The following is a 24,818-nucleotide window of genomic DNA, read 5'->3' as shown; positions in this document are numbered from 1 at the left end:
CCCTGCCCTGCTTACAGGGTGGGCTGGGGGTCAAGGAAAAGCCCTGCCCTGCTTACAGGGTGGGCTGGGGGTCAGGAAAAGCCCTGCCCTGCTTACAGGGTGGGCTGGGGGTCAGGAAAAGCCCTGCCCTGCTTACAGGGTGGGCTGGGGGTCAGGAAAAGCCCTGCCCTGCTTACAGGGTGGGCTGGGGGTCAGGAAAAGCCCTGCCCTGCTTACAGGGTGGGCTGGGGGTCAGGAAAAGCCCTGCCCTGCTTACAGGGTGGGCTGGGGGTCAGGAAAAGCCCTGCCCTGCTTACAGGGTGGGCTGGGGGTCAGGAAAAGCCCTGCCCTGCTTACAGGGTGGGCTGGGGGTCAGAAAAGCCCTGCCCTGCTTACAGGGTGGGCTGGGGGTCAGGAGAGCTCCGTTTCTCCCCTCGGGTGCGGAGATTGGGGCTCTCACCCTCCTTACAGGGTTGCCCCTCTCTCCAGGCAGCCAAAGGAGCACCATGGCCAAAGGCCAGCAAAGCAAAGCAAAGACCCAGCCCTGCTTACAGGGAGGTCGCCCAGCACAAAGCCAGCCGGGGCAGCCTGAAGGTGCCCGCTGGACTCTTACGGATCCCTGCCCTGGGGGTGCCAGGGAGGTGCCTTTGCCCAGAGGGTCTCTGCCGTGCTCCCTCTTGAGCTCGACGCTGCTGCTCTTCTTCTTCTTGGCTCTTGCCTCGAAGGTCCACTCTTGAGCTCGATGCTGCTGCTCTTCTTCTTGGCTCTTGCCTCGAAGGTCCACTCTTGAGCTCGATGCTGCTGCTCTTCTTCTTGGCTCTTGCCTCGAAGGTCCACTCCTGTCTCTTCTTTCTTCTCTGACGGCTTCTGCCAAGGCAGGAGAACACAGTTTAGCGTGAGAAACACCAGCTCCTCTCCAAGAAGGAAACCCGGTCCAGACACCCCAGAGAGAGATCTCCAAAGCACTACCCACCCACAGGCCCCCCCACCTCCACAAACCCCTCCAAACTTCACTTGGTCTCACCACAGCAACGCAGTCCCATCCGCTGCTGGGAGCTGGGCCCTCTGGGCAAAGGCAGCTGGGCATGCAAAGCAGTGGCCAAAGAGGCTGCACCCCTGCTTACAGGGGGCTCCAGCCACTGCCTGAAGCGCAAAGTGCCCGGGACTCCAGGGCACTGGCCCCGACTTACAGGGCAGCCCTGGGCCCAAAGGCCCACGGAGGCTCCTTCTCTCCGCTTCGGGGGCACCTGACCCGCTCCCCGCTAACGGGGCGGTCGCCCCGCACAGGCTGCCAGCTGAGGGAGCACAAAGGCTCCCAGACCCGGACCCTGCTTACAGGCGGGACAACACCCAGGGAGCCACGGAGCTCGGCCTTCCCCCGAGGACAGGGAGGGCACACGCCCAGCCCCACGCCTGTCAAAGGGTGGGGACCCCACGGGACACCCGCCTGGTTACAGAGGGTCCCTCCAACCGCCCGCCGGGCACGGGGGACGCACAAAGCCCCACTTACAGGGCTGCCCCCGAGGCCCGGCACTCCCAACAGTGGCCTAAGGCCGGAGGGACAGGGCTCCAGCCCCGAGGACAGGGGGGACCACGCTGGCACGTCACCAGCAGGACAGGCAGCCCCGCAGCGCAGGCACACGCCCAGGCCCTGGCTACAGGCGGGTCACGGTGCCTGCACCACCACTAACGGGCTTGACTCCGTCCGGGGCAAGAAGGGGCAAGGCCGGGCCCTGTCTCCGCCCGCGGGTTCAGAGGGCACCCCCCGGTTGCTGCACAGAGCCCCTCTTTCCCTCCTGGGAAGTCTAAGCTACACTCTCCTACTACCTCATTTCTGCTACGGGGGGTAAAGCACAAGCTCACTTGCTCACTCACACCCACAAAGACAAAGACACAAAGGGGGAACGTCCCAGAAGAGGGAGCAGGCTCTGTGCAGCCAACGCGTGGGGAGCCATCCCTCCCGCTGGGCAGGAGAGCAGAGCCTCAGCCCTGCCCCGGGCTCTGCAGAGGCCAGAGGGGCCTCAGCACACTCAGGGGCTTCACAGCCGGCCCAGGGACCAAGGTCGTGACACACCCCACCTACAGGGGGTCACTCTGGCCAGGGGCCACCAGCAGGCATAAAGGTGCCAAGGGAAAAGCCCTGCCCTGCTTACAAGGTGGGCTGGGGGTCAGGAAAAGCCCTGCCTTGCTTACAGGGTGGGCTGGGGGTCAGGAAAAGCCCTGCCCTGCTTACAGGGTGGGCTGGGGGTCAAGGAAAAGCCCTGCCCTGCTTACAGGGTGGGCTGGGGGTCAGGAAAAGCCCTGCCCTGCTTACAGGGTGGGCTGGGGGTCAGGAAAAGCCCTGCCCTGCTTACAGGGTGGGCTGGGGGTCAGGAAAAGCCCTGCCCTGCTTACAGGGTGGGCTGGGGGTCAGGAAAAGCCCTGCCCTGCTTACAGGGTGGGCTGGGGGTCAGGAAAAGCCCTGCCCTGCTTACAGGGTGGGCTGGGGGTCAGGAAAAGCCCTGCCCTGCTTACAGGGTGGGCTGGGGGTCAGGAAAAGCCCTGCCCTGCTTACAGGGTGGGCTGGGGGTCAGGAAAAGCCCTGCCCTGCTTACAGGGTGGGCTGGGGGTCAGGAAAAGCCCTGCCCTGCTTACAGGGTGGGCTGGGGGTCAGAAAAGCCCTGCCCTGCTTACAGGGTGGGCTGGGGGTCAGGAAAAGCCCTGCCCTGCTTACAGGGTGGGCTGGGGGTCAGAAAAGCCCTGCCCTGCTTACAGGGTGGGCTGGGGGTCAGAAAAGCCCTGCCCTGCTTACAGGGTGGGCTGGGGGTCAGGAGAGCTCCGTTTCTCCCCTCGGGTGCGGAGATTGGGGCTCTCACCCTCCTTACAGGGTTGCCCCTCTCTCCAGGCAGCCAAAGGAGCACCATGGCCAAAGGCCAGCAAAGCAAAGCAAAGACCCAGCCCTGCTTACAGGGAGGTCGCCCAGCACAAAGCCAGCCGGGGCAGCCTGAAGGTGCCCGCTGGACTCTTACGGATCCCTGCCCTGGGGGTGCCAGGGAGGTGCCTTTGCCCAGAGGGTCTCTGCCGTGCTCCCTCTTGAGCTCGACGCTGCTGCTCTTCTTCTTCTTGGCTCTTGCCTCGAAGGTCCACTCTTGAGCTCGATGCTGCTGCTCTTCTTCTTGGCTCTTGCCTCGAAGGTCCACTCCTGTCTCTTCTTTCTTCTCTGACGGCTTCTGCCAAGGCAGGAGAACACAGTTTAGCGTGAGAAACACCAGCTCCTCTCCAAGAAGGAAACCCGGTCCAGACACCCCAGAGAGAGATCTCCAAAGCACTACCCACCCACAGGCCCCCCCACCTCCACAAACCCCTCCAAACTTCACTTGGTCTCACCACAGCAACGCAGTCCCATCCGCTGCTGGGAGCTGGGCCCTCTGGGCAAAGGCAGCTGGGCATGCAAAGCAGTGGCCGAAGAGGCTGCACCCCTGCTTACAGGGGGCTCCAGCCACTGCCTGAAGCGCAAAGTGCCCGGGACTCCAGGGCACTGGCCCCGACTTACAGGGCAGCCCTGGGCCCAAAGGCCCACGGAGGCTCCTTCTCTCCGCTTCGGGGGCACCTGACCCGCTCCCCGCTAACGGGGCGGTCGCCCCGCACAGGCTGCCAGCTGAGGGAGCACAAAGGCTCCCAGACCCGGACCCTGCTTACAGGCGGGACAACACCCAGGGAGCCACGGAGCTCGGCCTTCCCCCGAGGACAGGGAGGGCACACGCCCAGCCCCACGCCTGTCAAAGGGTGGGGACCCCACGGGACACCCGCCTGGTTACAGAGGGTCCCTCCAACCGCCCGCCGGGCACGGGGGACGCACAAAGCCCCACTTACAGGGCTGCCCCCGAGGCCCGGCACTCCCAACAGTGGCCTAAGGCCGGGGGGACAGGGCTCCAGCCCCGAGGACAGGGGGGACCACGCTGGCACGTCACCAGCAGGACAGGCAGCCCCGCAGCGCAGGCACACGCCCAGGCCCTGGCTACAGGCGGGTCACGGTGCCTGCACCACCACTAACGGGCTTGGCTCCGTCCGGGGCAAGAAGGGGCAAGGCCGGGCCCTGTCTCCGCCCGCGGGTTCAGAGGGCACCCCCCGGTTGCTGCACAGAGCCCCTCTTTCCCTCCTGGGAAGTCTAAGCTACACTCTCCTACTACCTCATTTCTGCTACGGGGGGTAAAGCACAAGCTCACTTGCTCACTCACACCCACAAAGACAAAGACACAAAGGGGGAACGTCCCAGAAGAGGGAGCAGGCTCTGTGCAGCCAACGCGTGGGGAGCCATCCCTCCCGCTGGGCAGGAGAGCAGAGCCTCAGCCCTGCCCCGGGCTCTGCAGAGGCCAGAGGGGCCTCAGCACACTCAGGGGCTTCACAGCCGGCCCAGGGACCAAGGCCGTGACACACCCCACCTACAGGGGGTCACTCTGGCCAGGGGCCACCAGCAGGCACAAAGGTGCCAAGGGAAAAGCCCTGCCCTGCTTACAGGGTGGGCTGGGGGTCAGGAAAAGCCCTGCCCTGCTTACAGGGTGGGCTGGGGGTCAAGGAAAAGCCCTGCCCTGCTTACAGGGTGGGCTGGGGGTCAGGAAAAGCCCTGCCCTGCTTACAGGGTGGGCTGGGGGTCAGGAAAAGCCCTGCCCTGCTTACAGGGTGGGCTGGGGGTCAGGAAAAGCCCTGCCCTGCTTACAGGGTGGGCTGGGGGTCAGGAAAAGCCCTGCCCTGCTTACAGGGTGGGCTGGGGATCAGGAAAAGCCCTGCCCTGCTTACAGGGTGGGCTGGGGGTCAGGAAAAGCCCTGCCCTGCTTACAGGGTGGGCTGGGGGTCAGAAAAGCCCTGCCCTGCTTACAGGGTGGGCTGGGGGTCAGAAAAGCCCTGCCCTGCTTACAGGGTGGGCTGGGGGTCAGGAAAAGCCCTGCCCTGCTTACAGGGTGGGCTGGGGGTCAGGAAAAGCCCTGCCCTGCTTACAGGGTGGGCTGGGGGTCAGGAGAGCTCCGTTTCTCCCCTCGGGTGCGGAGATTGGGGCTCTCACCCTCCTTACAGGGTTGCCCCTCTCTCCAGGCAGCCAAAGGAGCACCATGGCCAAAGGCCAGCAAAGCAAAGCAAAGACCCAGCCCTGCTTACAGGGAGGTCGCCCAGCACAAAGCCAGCCGGGGCAGCCTGAAGGTGCCCGCTGGACTCTTACGGATCCCTGCCCTGGGGGTGCCAGGGAGGTGCCTTTGCCCAGAGGGTCTCTGCCGTGCTCCCTCTTGAGCTCGACGCTGCTGCTCTTCTTCTTCTTGGCTCTTGCCTCGAAGGTCCACTCTTGAGCTCGATGCTGCTGCTCTTCTTCTTGGCTCTTGCCTCGAAGGTCCACTCCTGTCTCTTCTTTCTTCTCTGACGGCTTCTGCCAAGGCAGGAGAACACAGTTTAGCGTGAGAAACACCAGCTCCTCTCCAAGAAGGAAACCCGGTCCAGACACCCCAGAGAGAGATCTCCAAAGCACTACCCACCCACAGGCCCCCCCACCTCCACAAACCCCTCCAAACTTCACTTGGTCTCACCACAGCAACGCAGTCCCATCCGCTGCTGGGAGCTGGGCCCTCTGGGCAAAGGCAGCTGGGCATGCAAAGCAGTGGCCAAAGAGGCTGCACCCCTGCTTACAGGGGGCTCCAGCCACTGCCTGAAGCGCAAAGTGCCCGGGACTCCAGGGCACTGGCCCCGACTTACAGGGCAGCCCTGGGCCCAAAGGCCCACGGAGGCTCCTTCTCTCCGCTTCGGGGGCACCTGACCCGCTCCCCGCTAACGGGGCGGTCGCCCCGCACAGGCTGCCAGCTGAGGGAGCACAAAGGCTCCCAGACCCGGACCCTGCTTACAGGCGGGACAACACCCAGGGAGCCACGGAGCTCGGCCTTCCCCCGAGGACAGGGAGGGCACACGCCCAGCCCCACGCCTGTCAAAGGGTGGGGACCCCACGGGACACCCGCCTGGTTACAGAGGGTCCCTCCAACCGCCCGCCGGGCACGGGGGACGCACAAAGCCCCACTTACAGGGCTGCCCCCGAGGCCCGGCACTCCCAACAGTGGCCTAAGGCCGGGGGGACAGGGCTCCAGCCCCGAGGACAGGGGGGACCACGCTGGCACGTCACCAGCAGGACAGGCAGCCCCGCAGCGCAGGCACACGCCCAGGCCCTGGCTACAGGCGGGTCACGGTGCCTGCACCACCACTAACGGGCTTGGCTCCGTCCGGGGCAAGAAGGGGCAAGGCCGGGCCCTGTCTCCGCCCGCGGGTTCAGAGGGCACCCCCCGGTTGCTGCACAGAGCCCCTCTTTCCCTCCTGGGAAGTCTAAGCTACACTCTCCTACTACCTCATTTCTGCTACGGGGGGTAAAGCACAAGCTCACTTGCTCACTCACACCCACAAAGACAAAGACACAAAGGGGGAACGTCCCAGAAGAGGGAGCAGGCTCTGTGCAGCCAACGCGTGGGGAGCCATCCCTCCCGCTGGGCAGGAGAGCAGAGCCTCAGCCCTGCCCCGGGCTCTGCAGAGGCCAGAGGGGCCTCAGCACACTCAGGGGCTTCACAGCCGGCCCAGGGACCAAGGCCGTGACACACCCCACCTACAGGGGGTCACTCTGGCCAGGGGCCACCAGCAGGCACAAAGGTGCCAAGGGAAAAGCCCTGCCCTGCTTACAGGGTGGGCTGGGGGTCAGGAAAAGCCCTGCCCTGCTTACAGGGTGGGCTGGGGGTCAAGGAAAAGCCCTGCCCTGCTTACAGGGTGGGCTGGGGGTCAGGAAAAGCCCTGCCCTGCTTATAGGGTGGGCTGGGGGTCAGGAAAAGCCCTGCCCTGCTTACAGGGTGGGCTGGGGGTCAGGAAAAGCCCTGCCCTGCTTACAGGGTGGGCTGGGGGTCAGGAAAAGCCCTGCCCTGCTTACAGGGTGGGCTGGGGGTCAGGAAAAGCCCTGCCCTGCTTACAGGGTGGGCTGGGGGTCAGAAAAGCCCTGCCCTGCTTACAGGGTGGGCTGGGGGTCAGAAAAGCCCTGCCCTGCTTACAGGGTGGGCTGGGGGTCAGGAGAGCTCCGTTTCTCCCCTCGGGTGCGGAGATTGGGGCTCTCACCCTCCTTACAGGGTTACCCCTCTCTCCAGGCAGCCAAAGGAGCACCATGGCCAAAGGCCAGCAAAGCAAAGCAAAGACCCAGCCCTGCTTACAGGGAGGTCGCCCAGCACAAAGCCAGCCGGGGCAGCCTGAAGGTGCCCGCTGGACTCTTACGGATCCCTGCCCTGGGGGTGCCAGGGAGGTGCCTTTGCCCAGAGGGTCTCTGCCGTGCTCCCTCTTGAGCTCGACGCTGCTGCTCTTCTTCTTCTTGGCTCTTGCCTCGAAGGTCCACTCTTGAGCTCGATGCTGCTGCTCTTCTTCTTGGCTCTTGCCTCGAAGGTCCACTCCTGTCTCTTCTTTCTTCTCTGACGGCTTCTGCCAAGGCAGGAGAACACAGTTTAGCGTGAGAAACACCAGCTCCTCTCCAAGAAGGAAACCCGGTCCAGACACCCCAGAGAGAGATCTCCAAAGCACTACCCACCCACAGGCCCCCCCACCTCCACAAACCCCTCCAAACTTCACTTGGTCTCACCACAGCAACGCAGTCCCATCCGCTGCTGGGAGCTGGGCCCTCTGGGCAAAGGCAGCTGGGCATGCAAAGCAGTGGCCAAAGAGGCTGCACCCCTGCTTACAGGGGGCTCCAGCCACTGCCTGAAGCGCAAAGTGCCCGGGACTCCAGGGCACTGGCCCCGACTTACAGGGCAGCCCTGGGCCCAAAGGCCCACGGAGGCTCCTTCTCTCCGCTTCGGGGGCACCTGACCCGCTCCCCGCTAACGGGGCGGTCGCCCCGCACAGGCTGCCAGCTGAGGGAGCACAAAGGCTCCCAGACCCGGACCCTGCTTACAGGCGGGACAACACCCAGGGAGCCACGGAGCTCGGCCTTCCCCCGAGGACAGGGAGGGCACACGCCCAGCCCCACGCCTGTCAAAGGGTGGGGACCCCACGGGACACCCGCCTGGTTACAGAGGGTCCCTCCAACCGCCCGCCGGGCACGGGGGACGCACAAAGCCCCACTTACAGGGCTGCCCCCGAGGCCCGGCACTCCCAACAGTGGCCTAAGGCCGGGGGGACAGGGCTCCAGCCCCGAGGACAGGGGGGACCACGCTGGCACGTCACCAGCAGGACAGGCAGCCCCGCAGCGCAGGCACACGCCCAGGCCCTGGCTACAGGCGGGTCACGGTGCCTGCACCACCACTAACGGGCTTGGCTCCGTCCGGGGCAAGAAGGGGCAAGGCCGGGCCCTGTCTCCGCCCGCGGGTTCAGAGGGCACCCCCCGGTTGCTGCACAGAGCCCCTCTTTCCCTCCTGGGAAGTCTAAGCTACACTCTCCTACTACCTCATTTCTGCTACGGGGGGTAAAGCACAAGCTCACTTGCTCACTCACACCCACAAAGACAAAGACACAAAGGGGGAACGTCCCAGAAGAGGGAGCAGGCTCTGTGCAGCCAACGCGTGGGGAGCCATCCCTCCCGCTGGGCAGGAGAGCAGAGCCTCAGCCCTGCCCCGGGCTCTGCAGAGGCCAGAGGGGCCTCAGCACACTCAGGGGCTTCACAGCCGGCCCAGGGACCAAGGCCGTGACACACCCCACCTACAGGGGGTCACTCTGGCCAGGGGCCACCAGCAGGCACAAAGGTGCCAAGGGAAAAGCCCTGCCCTGCTTACAGGGTGGGCTGGGGGTCAGGAAAAGCCCTGCCCTGCTTACAGGGTGGGCTGGGGGTCAAGGAAAAGCCCTGCCCTGCTTACAGGGTGGGCTGGGGGTCAGGAAAAGCCCTGCCCTGCTTACAGGGTGGGCTGGGGGTCAGGAAAAGCCCTGCCCTGCTTACAGGGTGGGCTGGGGGTCAGGAAAAGCCCTGCCCTGCTTACAGGGTGGGCTGGGGGTCAGGAAAAGCCCTGCCCTGCTTACAGGGTGGGCTGGGGATCAGGAAAAGCCCTGCCCTGCTTACAGGGTGGGCTGGGGGTCAGGAAAAGCCCTGCCCTGCTTACAGGGTGGGCTGGGGGTCAGAAAAGCCCTGCCCTGCTTACAGGGTGGGCTGGGGGTCAGAAAAGCCCTGCCCTGCTTACAGGGTGGGCTGGGGGTCAGGAAAAGCCCTGCCCTGCTTACAGGGTGGGCTGGGGGTCAGGAAAAGCCCTGCCCTGCTTACAGGGTGGGCTGGGGGTCAGAAAAGCCCTGCCCTGCTTACAGGGTGGGCTGGGGGTCAGAAAAGCCCTGCCCTGCTTACAGGGTGGGCTGGGGGTCAGGAGAGCTCCGTTTCTCCCCTCGGGTGCGGAGATTGGGGCTCTCACCCTCCTTACAGGGTTGCCCCTCTCTCCAGGCAGCCAAAGGAGCACCATGGCCAAAGGCCAGCAAAGCAAAGCAAAGACCCAGCCCTGCTTACAGGGAGGTCGCCCAGCACAAAGCCAGCCGGGGCAGCCTGAAGGTGCCCGCTGGACTCTTACGGATCCCTGCCCTGGGGGTGCCAGGGAGGTGCCTTTGCCCAGAGGGTCTCTGCCGTGCTCCCTCTTGAGCTCGACGCTGCTGCTCTTCTTCTTCTTGGCTCTTGCCTCGAAGGTCCACTCTTGAGCTCGATGCTGCTGCTCTTCTTCTTGGCTCTTGCCTCGAAGGTCCACTCCTGTCTCTTCTTTCTTCTCTGACGGCTTCTGCCAAGGCAGGAGAACACAGTTTAGCGTGAGAAACACCAGCTCCTCTCCAAGAAGGAAACCCGGTCCAGACACCCCAGAGAGAGATCTCCAAAGCACTACCCACCCACAGGCCCCCCCACCTCCACAAACCCCTCCAAACTTCACTTGGTCTCACCACAGCAACGCAGTCCCATCCGCTGCTGGGAGCTGGGCCCTCTGGGCAAAGGCAGCTGGGCATGCAAAGCAGTGGCCAAAGAGGCTGCACCCCTGCTTACAGGGGGCTCCAGCCACTGCCTGAAGCGCAAAGTGCCCGGGACTCCAGGGCACTGGCCCCGACTTACAGGGCAGCCCTGGGCCCAAAGGCCCACGGAGGCTCCTTCTCTCCGCTTCGGGGGCACCTGACCCGCTCCCCGCTAACGGGGCGGTCGCCCCGCACAGGCTGCCAGCTGAGGGAGCACAAAGGCTCCCAGACCCGGACCCTGCTTACAGGCGGGACAACACCCAGGGAGCCACGGAGCTCGGCCTTCCCCCGAGGACAGGGAGGGCACACGCCCAGCCCCACGCCTGTCAAAGGGTGGGGACCCCACGGGACACCCGCCTGGTTACAGAGGGTCCCTCCAACCGCCCGCCGGGCACGGGGGACGCACAAAGCCCCACTTACAGGGCTGCCCCCGAGGCCCGGCACTCCCAACAGTGGCCTAAGGCCGGGGGGACAGGGCTCCAGCCCCGAGGACAGGGGGGACCACGCTGGCACGTCACCAGCAGGACAGGCAGCCCCGCAGCGCAGGCACACGCCCAGGCCCTGGCTACAGGCGGGTCACGGTGCCTGCACCACCACTAACGGGCTTGGCTCCGTCCGGGGCAAGAAGGGGCAAGGCCGGGCCCTGTCTCCGCCCGCGGGTTCAGAGGGCACCCCCCGGTTGCTGCACAGAGCCCCTCTTTCCCTCCTGGGAAGTCTAAGCTACACTCTCCTACTACCTCATTTCTGCTACGGGGGGTAAAGCACAAGCTCACTTGCTCACTCACACCCACAAAGACAAAGACACAAAGGGGGAACGTCCCAGAAGAGGGAGCAGGCTCTGTGCAGCCAACGCGTGGGGAGCCATCCCTCCCGCTGGGCAGGAGAGCAGAGCCTCAGCCCTGCCCCGGGCTCTGCAGAGGCCAGAGGGGCCTCAGCACACTCAGGGGCTTCACAGCCGGCCCAGGGACCAAGGCCGTGACACACCCCACCTACAGGGGGTCACTCTGGCCAGGGGCCACCAGCAGGCACAAAGGTGCCAAGGGAAAAGCCCTGCCCTGCTTACAGGGTGGGCTGGGGGTCAGGAAAAGCCCTGCCCTGCTTACAGGGTGGGCTGGGGGTCAAGGAAAAGCCCTGCCCTGCTTACAGGGTGGGCTGGGGGTCAGGAAAAGCCCTGCCCTGCTTACAGGGTGGGCTGGGGGTCAGGAAAAGCCCTGCCCTGCTTACAGGGTGGGCTGGGGGTCAGGAAAAGCCCTGCCCTGCTTACAGGGTGGGCTGGGGGTCAGGAAAAGCCCTGCCCTGCTTACAGGGTGGGCTGGGGATCAGGAAAAGCCCTGCCCTGCTTACAGGGTGGGCTGGGGGTCAGGAAAAGCCCTGCCCTGCTTACAGGGTGGGCTGGGGGTCAGAAAAGCCCTGCCCTGCTTACAGGGTGGGCTGGGGGTCAGAAAAGCCCTGCCCTGCTTACAGGGTGGGCTGGGGGTCAGGAAAAGCCCTGCCCTGCTTACAGGGTGGGCTGGGGGTCAGGAAAAGCCCTGCCCTGCTTACAGGGTGGGCTGGGGGTCAGAAAAGCCCTGCCCTGCTTACAGGGTGGGCTGGGGGTCAGAAAAGCCCTGCCCTGCTTACAGGGTGGGCTGGGGGTCAGGAGAGCTCCGTTTCTCCCCTCGGGTGCGGAGATTGGGGCTCTCACCCTCCTTACAGGGTTGCCCCTCTCTCCAGGCAGCCAAAGGAGCACCATGGCCAAAGGCCAGCAAAGCAAAGCAAAGACCCAGCCCTGCTTACAGGGAGGTCGCCCAGCACAAAGCCAGCCGGGGCAGCCTGAAGGTGCCCGCTGGACTCTTACGGATCCCTGCCCTGGGGGTGCCAGGGAGGTGCCTTTGCCCAGAGGGTCTCTGCCGTGCTCCCTCTTGAGCTCGACGCTGCTGCTCTTCTTCTTCTTGGCTCTTGCCTCGAAGGTCCACTCTTGAGCTCGATGCTGCTGCTCTTCTTCTTGGCTCTTGCCTCGAAGGTCCACTCCTGTCTCTTCTTTCTTCTCTGACGGCTTCTGCCAAGGCAGGAGAACACAGTTTAGCGTGAGAAACACCAGCTCCTCTCCAAGAAGGAAACCCGGTCCAGACACCCCAGAGAGAGATCTCCAAAGCACTACCCACCCACAGGCCCCCCCACCTCCACAAACCCCTCCAAACTTCACTTGGTCTCACCACAGCAACGCAGTCCCATCCGCTGCTGGGAGCTGGGCCCTCTGGGCAAAGGCAGCTGGGCATGCAAAGCAGTGGCCAAAGAGGCTGCACCCCTGCTTACAGGGGGCTCCAGCCACTGCCTGAAGCGCAAAGTGCCCGGGACTCCAGGGCACTGGCCCCGACTTACAGGGCAGCCCTGGGCCCAAAGGCCCACGGAGGCTCCTTCTCTCCGCTTCGGGGGCACCTGACCCGCTCCCCGCTAACGGGGCGGTCGCCCCGCACAGGCTGCCAGCTGAGGGAGCACAAAGGCTCCCAGACCCGGACCCTGCTTACAGGCGGGACAACACCCAGGGAGCCACGGAGCTCGGCCTTCCCCCGAGGACAGGGAGGGCACACGCCCAGCCCCACGCCTGTCAAAGGGTGGGGACCCCACGGGACACCCGCCTGGTTACAGAGGGTCCCTCCAACCGCCCGCCGGGCACGGGGGACGCACAAAGCCCCACTTACAGGGCTGCCCCCGAGGCCCGGCACTCCCAACAGTGGCCTAAGGCCGGGGGGACAGGGCTCCAGCCCCGAGGACAGGGGGGACCACGCTGGCACGTCACCAGCAGGACAGGCAGCCCCGCAGCGCAGGCACACGCCCAGGCCCTGGCTACAGGCGGGTCACGGTGCCTGCACCACCACTAATGGGCTTGGCTCCGTCCGGGGCAAGAAGGGGCAAGGCCGGGTCCTGTCTCCGCCCGTGGGTTCAGAGGGCACCCCCCGGTTGCTGCACAGAGCCCCTCTTTCCCTCCTGGGAAGTCTAAGCTACACTCTCCTACTACCTCATTTCTGCTACGGGGGGTAAAGCACAAGCTCACTTGCTCACTCACACCCACAAAGACAAAGACACAAAGGGGGAACGTCCCAGAAGAGGGAGCAGGCTCTGTGCAGCCAACGCGTGGGGAGCCATCCCTCCCGCTGGGCAGGAGAGCAGAGCCTCAGCCCTGCCCCGGGCTCTGCAGAGGCCAGAGGGGCCTCAGCACACTCAGGGGCTTCACAGCCGGCCCAGGGACCAAGGCCGTGACACACCCCACCTACAGGGGGTCACTCTGGCCAGGGGCCACCAGCAGGCACAAAGGTGCCAAGGGAAAAGCCCTGCCCTGCTTACAGGGTGGGCTGGGGGTCAGGAAAAGCCCTGCCCTGCTTACAGAGTGGGCTGGGGGTCAAGGAAAAGCCCTGCCCTGCTTACAGGGTGGGCTGGGGGTCAGGAAAAGCCCTGCCCTGCTTACAGGGTGGGCTGGGGGTCAGGAAAAGCCCTGCCCTGCTTACAGGGTGGGCTGGGGGTCAGGAAAAGCCCTGCCCTGCTTACAGGGTGGGCTGGGGGTCAGGAAAAGCCCTGCCCTGCTTACAGGGTGGGCTGGGGGTCAGGAAAAGCCCTGCCCTGCTTACAGGGTGGGCTGGGGGTCAGGAAAAGCCCTGCCCTGCTTACAGGGTGGGCTGGGGGTCAGGAAAAGCCCTGCCCTGCTTACAGGGTGGGCTGGGGGTCAGAAAAGCCCTGCCCTGCTTACAGGGTGGGCTGGGGGTCAGAAAAGCCCTGCCCTGCTTACAGGGTGGGCTGGGGGTCAGGAAAAGCCCTGCCCTGCTTACAGGGTGGGCTGGGGGTCAGAAAAGCCCTGCCCTGCTTACAGGGTGGGCTGGGGGTCAGGAGAGCTCCGTTTCTCCCCTCGGGTGCGGAGATTGGGGCTCTCACCCTCCTTACAGGGTTGCCCCTCTCTCCAGGCAGCCAAAGGAGCACCATGGCCAAAGGCCAGCAAAGCAAAGCAAAGACCCAGCCCTGCTTACAGGGAGGTCGCCCAGCACAAAGCCAGCCGGGGCAGCCTGAAGGTGCCCGCTGGACTCTTACGGATCCCTGCCCTGCGGGTGCCAGGGAGGTGCCTTTGCCCAGAGGGTCTCTGCTGTGCTCCCTCTTGAGCTCGACGCTGCTGCTCTTCTTCTTCTTGGCTCTTGCCTCGAAGGTCCACTCTTGAGCTCGATGCTGCTGCTCTTCTTCTTGGCTCTTGCCTCGAAGGTCCACTCCTGTCTCTTCTTTCTTCTCTGACGGCTTCTGCCAAGGCAGGAGAACACAGTTTAGCGTGAGAAACACCAGCTCCTCTCCAAGAAGGAAACCCGGTCCAGACACCCCAGAGAGAGATCTCCAAAGCACTACCCACCCACAGGCCCCCCCACCTCCACAAACCCCTCCAAACTTCACTTGGTCTCACCACAGCAACGCAGTCCCATCCGCTGCTGGGAGCTGGGCCCTCTGGGCAAAGGCAGCTGGGCATGCAAAGCAGTGGCCAAAGAGGCTGCACCCCTGCTTACAGGGGGCTCCAGCCACTGCCTGAAGCGCAAAGTGCCCGGGACTCCAGGGCACTGGCCCCGACTTACAGGGCAGCCCTGGGCCCAAAGGCCCACGGAGGCTCCTTCTCTCCGCTTCGGGGGCACCTGACCCGCTCCCCGCTAACGGGGCGGTCGCCCCGCACAGGCTGCCAGCTGAGGGAGCACAAAGGCTCCCAGACCCGGACCCTGCTTACAGGCGGGACAACACCCAGGGAGCCACGGAGCTCGGCCTTCCCCCGAGGACAGGGAGGGCACACGCCCAGCCCCACGCCTGTCAAAGGGTGGGGACCCCACGGGACACCCGCCTGGTTACAGAGGGTCCCTCCAACCGCCCGCCGGGCACGGGGGACGCACAAAGCCCCACTTACAGGGCTGCCCCCGAGGCCCGGCACTCCCAACAGTGGCCTAAGGCCGGGGGGACAGGGCTCCAGCCCCGAGGACAGGGGGGACCACGCTGGCACGTCACCAGCAGGACAGGCAGCCCCGCAGCGCAGGCACACGCCCAGGCCCTGGCTACAGGCGGGTCACGGTGCCTGCACCACCACTAACGGGCTTGGCTCCGTCCGGGGCAAGAAGGGGCAAGGCCGGGCCCTGTCTCCGCCCGCGGGTTCAGAGGGCACCCCCCGGTTGCTGCACAGAGCCCCTCTTTCCCTCCTGGGAAGTCTAAGCTACACTCTCCTACTACCTCATTTCTGCTACGGGGGGTAAAGCACAAGCTCACTTGCTCACTCACACCCACAAAGACAAAGACACAAAGGGGGAACGTCCCAGAAGAGGGAGCAGGCTCTGTGCAGCCAACGCGTGGGGAGCCATCCCTCCCGCTGGGCAGGAGAGCAGAGCCTCAGCCCTGCCCCGGGCTCTGCAGAGGCCAGAGGGGCCTCAGCACACTCAGGGGCTTCACAGCCGGCCCAGGGACCAAGGCCGTGACACACCCCACCTACAGGGGGTCACTCTGGCCAGGGGCCACCAGCAGGCACAAAGGTGCCAAGGGAAAAGCCCTGCCCTGCTTACAGGGTGGGCTGGGGGTCAGGAAAAGCCCTGCCCTGCTTACAGGGTGGGCTGGGGGTCAAGGAAAAGCCCTGCCCTGCTTACAGGGTGGGCTGGGGGTCAGGAAAAGCCCTGCCCTGCTTACAGGGTGGGCTGGGGGTCAGGAAAAGCCCTGCCCTGCTTACAGGGTGGGCTGGGGGTCAGGAAAAGCCCTGCCCTGCTTACAGGGTGGGCTGGGGGTCAGAAAAGCCCTGCCCTGCTTACAGGGTGGGCTGGGGGTCAGAAAAGCCCTGCCCTGCTTACAGGGTGGGCTGGGGGTCAGAAAAGCCCTGCCCTGCTTACAGGGTGGGCTGGGGGTCAGGAGAGCTCCGTTTCTCCCCTCGGGTGCGGAGATTGGGGCTCTCACCCTCCTTACAGGGTTACCCCTCTCTCCAGGCAGCCAAAGGAGCACCATGGCCAAAGGCCAGCAAAGCAAAGCAAAGACCCAGCCCTGCTTACAGGGAGGTCGCCCAGCACAAAGCCAGCCGGGGCAGCCTGAAGGTGCCCGCTGGACTCTTACGGATCCCTGCCCTGGGGGTGCCAGGGAGGTGCCTTTGCCCAGAGGGTCTCTGCCGTGCTCCCTCTTGAGCTCGACGCTGCTGCTCTTCTTCTTCTTGGCTCTTGCCTCGAAGGTCCACTCTTGAGCTCGATGCTGCTGCTCTTCTTCTTGGCTCTTGCCTCGAAGGTCCACTCCTGTCTCTTCTTTCTTCTCTGACGGCTTCTGCCAAGGCAGGAGAACACAGTTTAGCGTGAGAAACACCAGCTCCTCTCCAAGAAGGAAACCCGGTCCAGACACCCCAGAGAGAGATCTCCAAAGCACTACCCACCCACAGGCCCCCCCACCTCCACAAACCCCTCCAAACTTCACTTGGTCTCACCACAGCAACGCAGTCCCATCCGCTGCTGGGAGCTGGGCCCTCTGGGCAAAGGCAGCTGGGCATGCAAAGCAGTGGCCAAAGAGGCTGCACCCCTGCTTACAGGGGGCTCCAGCCACTGCCTGAAGCGCAAAGTGCCCGGGACTCCAGGGCACTGGCCCCGACTTACAGGGCAGCCCTGGGCCCAAAGGCCCACGGAGGCTCCTTCTCTCCGCTTCGGGGGCACCTGACCCGCTCCCCGCTAACGGGGCGGTCGCCCCGCACAGGCTGCCAGCTGAGGGAGCACAAAGGCTCCCAGACCCGGACCCTGCTTACAGGCGGGACAACACCCAGGGAGCCACGGAGCTCGGCCTTCCCCCGAGGACAGGGAGGGCACACGCCCAGCCCCACGCCTGTCAAAGGGTGGGGACCCCACGGGACACCCGCCTGGTTACAGAGGGTCCCTCCAACCGCCCGCCGGGCACGGGGGACGCACAAAGCCCCACTTACAGGGCTGCCCCCGAGGCCCGGCACTCCCAACAGTGGCCTAAGGCCGGGGGGACAGGGCTCCAGCCCCGAGGACAGGGGGGACCACGCTGGCACGTCACCAGCAGGACAGGCAGCCCCGCAGCGCAGGCACACGCCCAGGCCCTGGCTACAGGCGGGTCACGGTGCCTGCACCACCACTAATGGGCTTGGCTCCGTCCGGGGCAAGAAGGGGCAAGGCCGGGTCCTGTCTCCGCCCGTGGGTTCAGAGGGCACCCCCCGGTTGCTGCACAGAGCCCCTCTTTCCCTCCTGGGAAGTCTAAGCTACACTCTCCTACTACCTCATTTCTGCTACGGGGGGTAAAGCACAAGCTCACTTGCTCACTCACACCCACAAAGACAAAGACACAAAGGGGGAACGTCCCAGAAGAGGGAGCAGGCTCTGTGCATCCAACGCGTGGGGAGCCATCCCTCCCACTGGGCAGGAGAGCAGAGCCTCAGCCCTGCCCCGGGCTCTGCAGAGGCCAGAGGGGCCTCAGCACACTCAGGGGCTTCACAGCCGGCCCAGGGACCAAGGTCGTGACACACCCCACCTACAGGGGGTCACTCTGGCCAGGGGCCACCAGCAGGCACAAAGGTGCCAAGGGAAAAGCCCTGCCCTGCTTACAGGGTGGGCTGGGGGTCAGGAAAAGCCCTGCCCTGCTTACAGGGTGGGCTGGGGGTCAGGAAAAGCCCTGCCCTGCTTACAGGGTGGGCTGGGGGTCAGGAAAAGCCCTGCCCTGCTTACAGGGTGGGCTGGGGGTCAGGAAAAGCCCTGCCCTGCTTACAGGGTGGGCTGGGGGTCAGAAAAGCCCTGCCCTGCTTACAGGGTGGGCTGGGGGTCAGAAAAGCCCTGCCCTGCTTACAGGGTGGGCTGGGGGTCAGGAGAGCTCCGTTTCTCCCCTCGGGTGCGGAGATTGGGGCTCTCACCCTCCTTACAGGGTTACCCCTCTCTCCAGGCAGCCAAAGGAGCACCATGGCCAAAGGCCAGCAAAGCAAAGCAAAGACCCAGCCCTGCTTACAGGGAGGTCGCCCAGCACAAAGCCAGCCGGGGCAGCCTGAAGGTGCCCGCTGGACTCTTACGGATCCCTGCCCTGGGGGTGCCAGGGAGGTGCCTTTGCCCAGAGGGTCTCTGCCGTGCTCCCTCTTGAGCTCGACGCTGCTGCTCTTCTTCTTCTTGGCTCTTGCCTCGAAGGTCCACTCTTGAGCTCAATGCTGCTGCTCTTCTTCTTGGCTCTTGCCTCGAAGGTCCACTCTTGAGCTCGATGCTGCTGCTCTTCTTCTTGGCTCTTGCCTCGAAGGTCCACTCTTGAGCTCGATGCTGCTGCTCTTCTTCTTGGCTCTTGCCTCGAAGGTCCACTCTTGAGCTCGATGCTGCTGCTCTTCTTCTTGGCTCTTGCCTCGAAGGTCCACTCCTGTCTCTTCTTTCTTCTCTGACGGCTTCTGCCAAGGCAGGAGAACACAGTTTAGCGTGAGAAACACCAGCTCCTCTCCAAGAAGGAAACCCGGTCCAGACACCCCAGAGAGAGATCTCCAAAGCACTACCCACCCACAGGCCCCCCCACCTCCACAAACCCCTCCAAACTTCACTTGGTCTCACCACAGCAACGCAGTCCCATCCGCTGCTGGGAGCTGGGCCCTCTGGGCAAAGGCAGCTGGGCATGCAAAGCAGTGGCCGAAGAGGCTGCACCCCTGCTTACAGGGGGCTCCAGCCACTGCCTGAAGCGCAAAGTGCCCGGGACTCCAGGGCACTGGCCCCGACTTACAGGGCAGCCCTGGGCCCAAAGGCCCACGGAGGCTCCTTCTCTCCGCTTCGGGGGCACCTGACCCGCTCCCCGCTAACGGGGCGGTCGCCCCGCACAGGCTGCCAGCTGAGGGAGCACAAAGGCTCCCAGACCCGGACCCTGCTTACAGGCGGGACAACACCCAGGGAGCCACGGAGCTCGGCCTTCCCCCGAGGACAGGGAGGGCACACGCCCAGCCCCACGCCTGTCAAAGGGTGGGGACCCCACGGGACACCCGCCTGGTTACAGAGGGTCCCTCCAACCGCCCGCCGGGCACGGGGGACGCACAAAGCCCCACTTACAGGGCTGCCCCCGAGGCCCGGCACTCCCAACAGTGGCCTAAGGCCGGGGGGACAGGGCTCCAGCCCCGAGGACAGGGGGGACCACGCTGGCACGTCACCAGCAGGACAGGCAGCCCCGCAGCGCAGGCACACGCCCAGGCCCTGGCTACAGGCGGGTCACGGTGCCTGCACCACCACTAACGGGCTTGGCTCCGTCCGGGGCAAGAAGGGGCAAGGCCGGGCCCTGTCTCCGCCCGCGGGTTCAGAGGGCACCCCCCGGTTGCTGCACAGAGCCCCTCTTTCCCTCCTGGGAAGTCTAAGCTACACTCTCCTACTACCTCATTTCTGCTACGGGGGGTAAAGCACAAGCTCACTTGCTCACTCACACCCACAAAGACAAAGACACAAAGGGGGAACGTCCCAGAAGAGGGAGCAGGCTCTGTGCAGCCAACGCGTGGGGAGCCATCCCTCCCGCTGGGCAGGAGAGCAGAGCCTCAGCCCTGCCCCGGGCTCTGCAGAGGCCAGAGGGGCCTCAGCACACTCAGGGGCTTCACAGCCGGCCCAGGGACCAAGGCCGTGACACACCCCACCTACAGGGGGTCACTCTGGCCAGGGGCCACCAGCAGGCACAAAGGTGCCAAGGGAAAAGCCCTGCCCTGCTTACAGGGTGGGCTGGGGGTCAGGAAAAGCCCTGCCCTGCTTACAGAGTGGGCTGGGGGTCAAGGAAAAGCCCTGCCCTGCTTACAGGGTGGGCTGGGGGTCAGGAAAAGCCCTGCCCTGCTTACAGGGTGGGCTGGGGGTCAGGAAAAGCCCTGCCCTGCTTACAGGGTGGGCTGGGGGTCAGGAAAAGCCCTGCCCTGCTTACAGGGTGGGCTGGGGGTCAGGAAAAGCCCTGCCCTGCTTACAGGGTGGGCTGGGGATCAGGAAAAGCCCTGCCCTGCTTACAGGGTGGGCTGGGGGTCAGGAAAAGCCCTGCCCTGCTTACAGGGTGGGCTGGGGGTCAAGGAAAAGCCCTGCCCTGCTTACAGGGTGGGCTGGGGGTCAGAAAAGCCCTGCCCTGCTTACAGGGTGGGCTGGGGGTCAGGAAAAGCCCTGCCCTGCTTACAGGGTGGGCTGGGGGTCAGGAAAAGCCCTGCCCTGCTTACAGGGTGGGCTGGGGGTCAGAAAAGCCCTGCCCTGCTTACAGGGTGGGCTGGGGGTCAGAAAAGCCCTGCCCTGCTTACAGGGTGGGCTGGGGGTCAGGAGAGCTCCGTTTCTCCCCTCGGGTGCGGAGATTGGGGCTCTCACCCTCCTTACAGGGTTACCCCTCTCTCCAGGCAGCCAAAGGAGCACCATGGCCAAAGGCCAGCAAAGCAAAGCAAAGACCCAGCCCTGCTTACAGGGAGGTCGCCCAGCACAAAGCCAGCCGGGGCAGCCTGAAGGTGCCCGCTGGACTCTTACGGATCCCTGCCCTGGGGGTGCCAGGGAGGTGCCTTTGCCCAGAGGGTCTCTGCCGTGCTCCCTCTTGAGCTCGACGCTGCTGCTCTTCTTCTTCTTGGCTCTTGCCTCGAAGGTCCACTCTTGAGCTCGATGCTGCTGCTCTTCTTCTTGGCTCTTGCCTCGAAGGTCCACTCTTGAGCTCGATGCTGCTGCTCTTCTTCTTGGCTCTTGCCTCGAAGGTCCACTCCTGTCTCTTCTTTCTTCTCTGACGGCTTCTGCCAAGGCAGGAGAACACAGTTTAGCGTGAGAAACACCAGCTCCTCTCCAAGAAGGAAACCCGGTCCAGACACCCCAGAGAGAGATCTCCAAAGCACTACCCACCCACAGGCCCCCCCACCTCCACAAACCCCTCCAAACTTCACTTGGTCTCACCACAGCAACGCAGTCCCATCCGCTGCTGGGAGCTGGGCCCTCTGGGCAAAGGCAGCTGGGCATGCAAAGCAGTGGCCAAAGAGGCTGCACCCCTGCTTACAGGGGGCTCCAGCCACTGCCTGAAGCGCAAAGTGCCCGGGACTCCAGGGCACTGGCCCCGACTTACAGGGCAGCCCTGGGCCCAAAGGCCCACGGAGGCTCCTTCTCTCCGCTTCGGGGGCACCTGACCCGCTCCCCGCTAACGGGGCGGTCGCCCCGCACAGGCTGCCAGCTGAGGGAGCACAAAGGCTCCCAGACCCGGACCCTGCTTACAGGCGGGACAACACCCAGGGAGCCACGGAGCTCGGCCTTCCCCCGAGGACAGGGAGGGCACACGCCCAGCCCCACGCCTGTCAAAGGGTGGGGACCCCACAGGACACCCGCCTGGTTACAGAGGGTCCCTCCAACCGCCCGCCGGGCACGGGGGACGCACAAAGCCCCACTTACAGGGCTGCCCCCGAGGCCCGGCACTCCCAACAGTGGCCTAAGGCCGGGGGGACAGGGCTCCAGCCCCGAGGACAGGGGGGACCACGCTGGCACGTCACCAGCAGGACAGGCAGCCCCGCAGCGCAGGCACACGCCCAGGCCCTGGCTACAGGCGGGTCACGGTGCCTGCACCACCACTAACGGGCTTGGCTCCGTCCGGGGCAAGAAGGGGCAAGGCCGGGCCCTGTCTCCGCCCGCGGGTTCAGAGGGCACCCCCGGTTGCTGCACAGAGCCCCTCTTTCCCTCCTGGGAAGTCTAAGCTACACTCTCCTACTACCTCATTTCTGCTACGGGGGGTAAAGCACAAGCTCACTTGCTCACTCACACCCACAAAGACAAAGACACAAAGGGGGAACGTCCCAGAAGAGGGAGCAGGCTCTGTGCAGCCAACGCGTGGGGAGCCATCCCTCCCGCTGGGCAGGAGAGCAGAGCCTCAGCCCTGCCCCGGGCTCTGCAGAGGCCAGAGGGGCCTCAGCACACTCAGGGGCTTCACAGCCGGCCCAGGGACCAAGGCCGTGACACACCCCACCTACAGGGGGTCACTCTGGCCAGGGGCCACCAGCAGGCACAAAGGTGCCAAGGGAAAAGCCCTGCCCTGCTTACAGGGTGGGCTGGGGGTCAAGGAAAAGCCCTGCCCTGCTTACAGGGTGGGCTGGGGGTCAGGAAAAGCCCTGCCCTGCTTACAGGGTGGGCTGGGGGTCAGGAAAAGCCCTGCCCTGCTTACAGGGTGGGCTGGGGGTCAGGAAAAGCCCTGCCCTGCTTACAGGGTGGGCTGGGGGTCAGGAAAAGCCCTGCCCTGCTTACAGGGTGGGCTGGGGGTCAGGAAAAGCCCTGCCCTGCTTACAGGGTGGGCTGGGGGTCAGGAAAAGCCCTGCCCTGCTTACAGGGTGGGCTGGGGGTCAGGAAAAGCCCTGCCCTGCTTACAGGGTGGGCTGGGGGTCAGAAAAGCCCTGCCCTGCTTACAGGGTGGGCTGGGGGTCAGAAAAGCCCTGCCCTGCTTACAGGGTGGGCTGGGGGTCAGGAGAGCTCCGTTTCTCCCCTCGGGTGCGGAGATTGGGGCTCTCACCCTCCTTACAGGGTTACCCCTCTCTCCAGGCAGCCAAAGGAGCACCATGGCCAAAGGCCAGCAAAGCAAAGCAAAGACCCAGCCCTGCTTACAGGGAGGTCGCCCAGCACAAAGCCAGCCGGGGCAGCCTGAAGGTGCCCGCTGGACTCTTACGGATCCCTGCCCTGGGGGTGCCAGGGAGGTGCCTTTGCCCAGAGGGTCTCTGCCGTGCTCCCTCTTGAGCTCGACGCTGCTGCTCTTCTTCTTCTTGGCTCTTGCCTTGAAGGTCCACTCCTGTCTCTTCTTTCTTCTCTGACGGCTTCTGCCAATGCAGGAGGATACAGTTTGGCCTGAGAAACAACAGCTCCTCCCGAAGAAGGAAACCTGGTCCCTACACCACCAGAGGGACATCTCCAAGCCACTACCCACCCACCTATACAGAGGCCCCCCCACCTCCACACACCCCTCCAAACTTCACTTGGTCTTACCAGAGCAAGGCCTGGTGCAGTCCCATCTGCTGCTGGGAGCCGGGCCCCTGGGCAAAGGCAGCTGGGCATGCGAAGCAATGTCTGTGCTTTCTTGTCTGATGGCTCCTATCAAGGCAGGTCAACACAGTTGACAGTGAGAAGATTCAACTCCCTCAAGTGAAGGAAACTGAGACCTAGAGGGAGGTGCCCCAGCTTTCACCTGCCCACTTGCAGGACTCACATCTCTACACAATTTTCCAACTTCAGGTCCTCTCACCTCAGTGTCTTCCCCAGTCAGCACTGCTGTCCCACTCGATGCCTCTGTTCTCTTCTCTGAAGGCTTTTGCCAAGCAAGGGGGACACATTTAGACCTGTGTTCTGACTCCCAACCTGTACTCTTGTGAAAGGACTCACTAGTGGAGCATTGCTTCTTTTCATTATGTATTCCCTCTTTAACCCACATCAGTTTTAATTTTTATTTTATCCCTTCTCTTTTCCTTTGTTTTTTCCTTTTCCAGACTTCTAGGCCATTCACTGCTGTAAATTCTATTGCTGAACTCAACATGATGTACTTGTTATCCTCCTTTTCCCCTTCTTACAGGAAGATTATGTAGATGATTTTCTCTTAAACTTCAGCTTCATTACTCTAAATAATTGAAAATAGTATTTTTAATTTATTAAGTCATTCTGTATGATGGTGAGTTACTTTCACAAAAACTCTTGCCTTTACCGAGCCTGCACTTTCAGTTCCTGCAACTACACCAATCCTAACTGTTCATACTGCTAAAATATTGTTTGTGATACTTTAGTCATCTTGCAAACTTACAGGTCCCTTCTACAAAAACACTGCCAGTGTCTTCCCTAAGCTACTTCTGATTTTGTCCTCAAACATGATCAACCCCATACTCCAAGATGTGTATTTCGTCCTCTCAGATTCTCCCTTAAAACCTGTCCTGCATGTCCTTTCGAAGTTCCCTCAGCTTTACCTCTCGAAACTCTGTCCCTTCTGAGTTACCTCACTAAGCCTGAAGGAGTTCAAGAAGCTTTTTCCTCAGTAGCTCCACCGAAGAACCCTGCTGCCCCTCTGACGGCGCTGCTTAGCACTCCCTACCTCTCTAACAGCCTAAAATCTGCGCCGGGGCGACCCCAAAACCTTTTAAGGGAGCTTCTCAAAGCGCCCTTCGCCTCCCGGACCGCGGGAGGGGCAGGGACGGCGCTGCTGAGGGGAGCGGCGGGAAACGCCTTCCCCCTGCGGCACAGGGAGCCGGCACTGCCCCGCCGCGTCCCGTCTGCCCGGGGCACCCTCAGAGCCCCGCAGGGACCCCTCAGGGCAGCCTTTTCCCTCACAGTCCCTCAGGGACACACGAGACACCCGCTTACCCCTCAGGGCAGCCTTTTCCCTCCGCGTCCCTCACAGTCCCTCAGGGACACACGAGACACCCGCTTACCCCTCAGGGCAGCCTTTTCCCTCACGGTCCCTCAGGGACACACGAGACACCCGCTTACCCCTCAGGGCAGCCTTTTCCCTCACGGTCCCTCAGGGACACACGAGACACCCGCTTACCCCTCAGGGCAGCCTTTTCCCTCACAGTCCCTCAGGGACACACGAGACACCCTCTTACCCCTCAGGGCAGCCTTTTCCCCCTCAGGGACCCACGGGACGCCCCCGTCTCCCTCAGGGATCCGCAAAGCCCCTCAGCGACACTCAGGGCACCTCATATTTCACCCCCCAAATGTCCGCCACTCAGGCTTTCCCCTCTAAGGTCTTCTTCCTGTCCCTGAGGCTTTACCTTAGATTTTCCCTCAAAACGTCCCCTGGTTCTCCCTCCGAAGTTCCCTCATGTTTATTTTTACAAAGCCCTCCATCCTCTCTTATATACCTTTGCTTTTCCCTCAGCAACTTCACCGAAACAACTTGCTACCCTCTGACGCCGCAGCCCTGCACCCCCACCGCTCCGTAACGCGCCAGATTTGACCGGGGAAGGCAGGGGAGCGACTCCAGAGCCT

General features: G+C 63.8%; 1 protein-coding gene and 1 long non-coding RNA gene across 30 annotated transcripts; one reads left to right on the top strand and one right to left on the bottom strand.

The window, feature by feature from the left end:
* Positions 1–399: 399 nt before the first annotated feature.
* LOC127463276 (trichohyalin-like) lies at positions 400–23,062 on the bottom strand. The gene is made up of 9 exons (XM_051772536.1): positions 22,833–23,062; positions 22,519–22,666; positions 20,476–20,617; positions 18,107–18,265; positions 17,942–18,053; positions 11,756–11,956; positions 9,495–9,695; positions 7,346–7,434; positions 400–810 (listed from the first exon to the last, which is right to left on the bottom strand). Exons 1-9 carry the CDS (start codon positions 22,899–22,901, stop codon positions 528–530), a joined length of 1,404 nt encoding a protein of 467 aa, XP_051628496.1. The 5' UTR covers positions 22,902–23,062; the 3' UTR covers positions 400–527.
* Positions 707–22,668, top strand: LOC127463277 (uncharacterized). 29 transcript variants are annotated; one of them, XR_007900747.1, is made up of 11 exons: positions 707–810; positions 3,100–3,152; positions 5,283–5,335; positions 7,346–7,398; positions 9,607–9,659; positions 11,868–11,920; positions 14,090–14,142; positions 16,112–16,164; positions 18,107–18,265; positions 20,476–20,528; positions 22,631–22,667. It is a non-coding gene; the product is annotated as an uncharacterized LOC127463277 (long non-coding RNA). The 29 variants fall into 29 exon arrangements; XR_007900748.1 differs by lacking the exon at positions 20,476–20,528 and having other exon boundaries at positions 18,107–18,212; positions 22,631–22,668; XR_007900720.1 differs by lacking the exon at positions 22,631–22,667 and having other exon boundaries at positions 20,476–20,588.
* Positions 23,063–24,818: the final 1,756 nt, after the last annotated feature.

The sequence above is a fragment of the Manacus candei genome, unplaced genomic scaffold (genome assembly GCF_025592945.1).
Source record: "Manacus candei isolate 608988 ecotype Guabito, Panama unplaced genomic scaffold, ASM2559294v1 h1tg000153l, whole genome shotgun sequence".
NCBI lineage: Eukaryota > Metazoa > Chordata > Aves > Passeriformes > Pipridae > Manacus > Manacus candei.
This window is presented reverse-complemented; position numbering and strand designations above follow the sequence as displayed.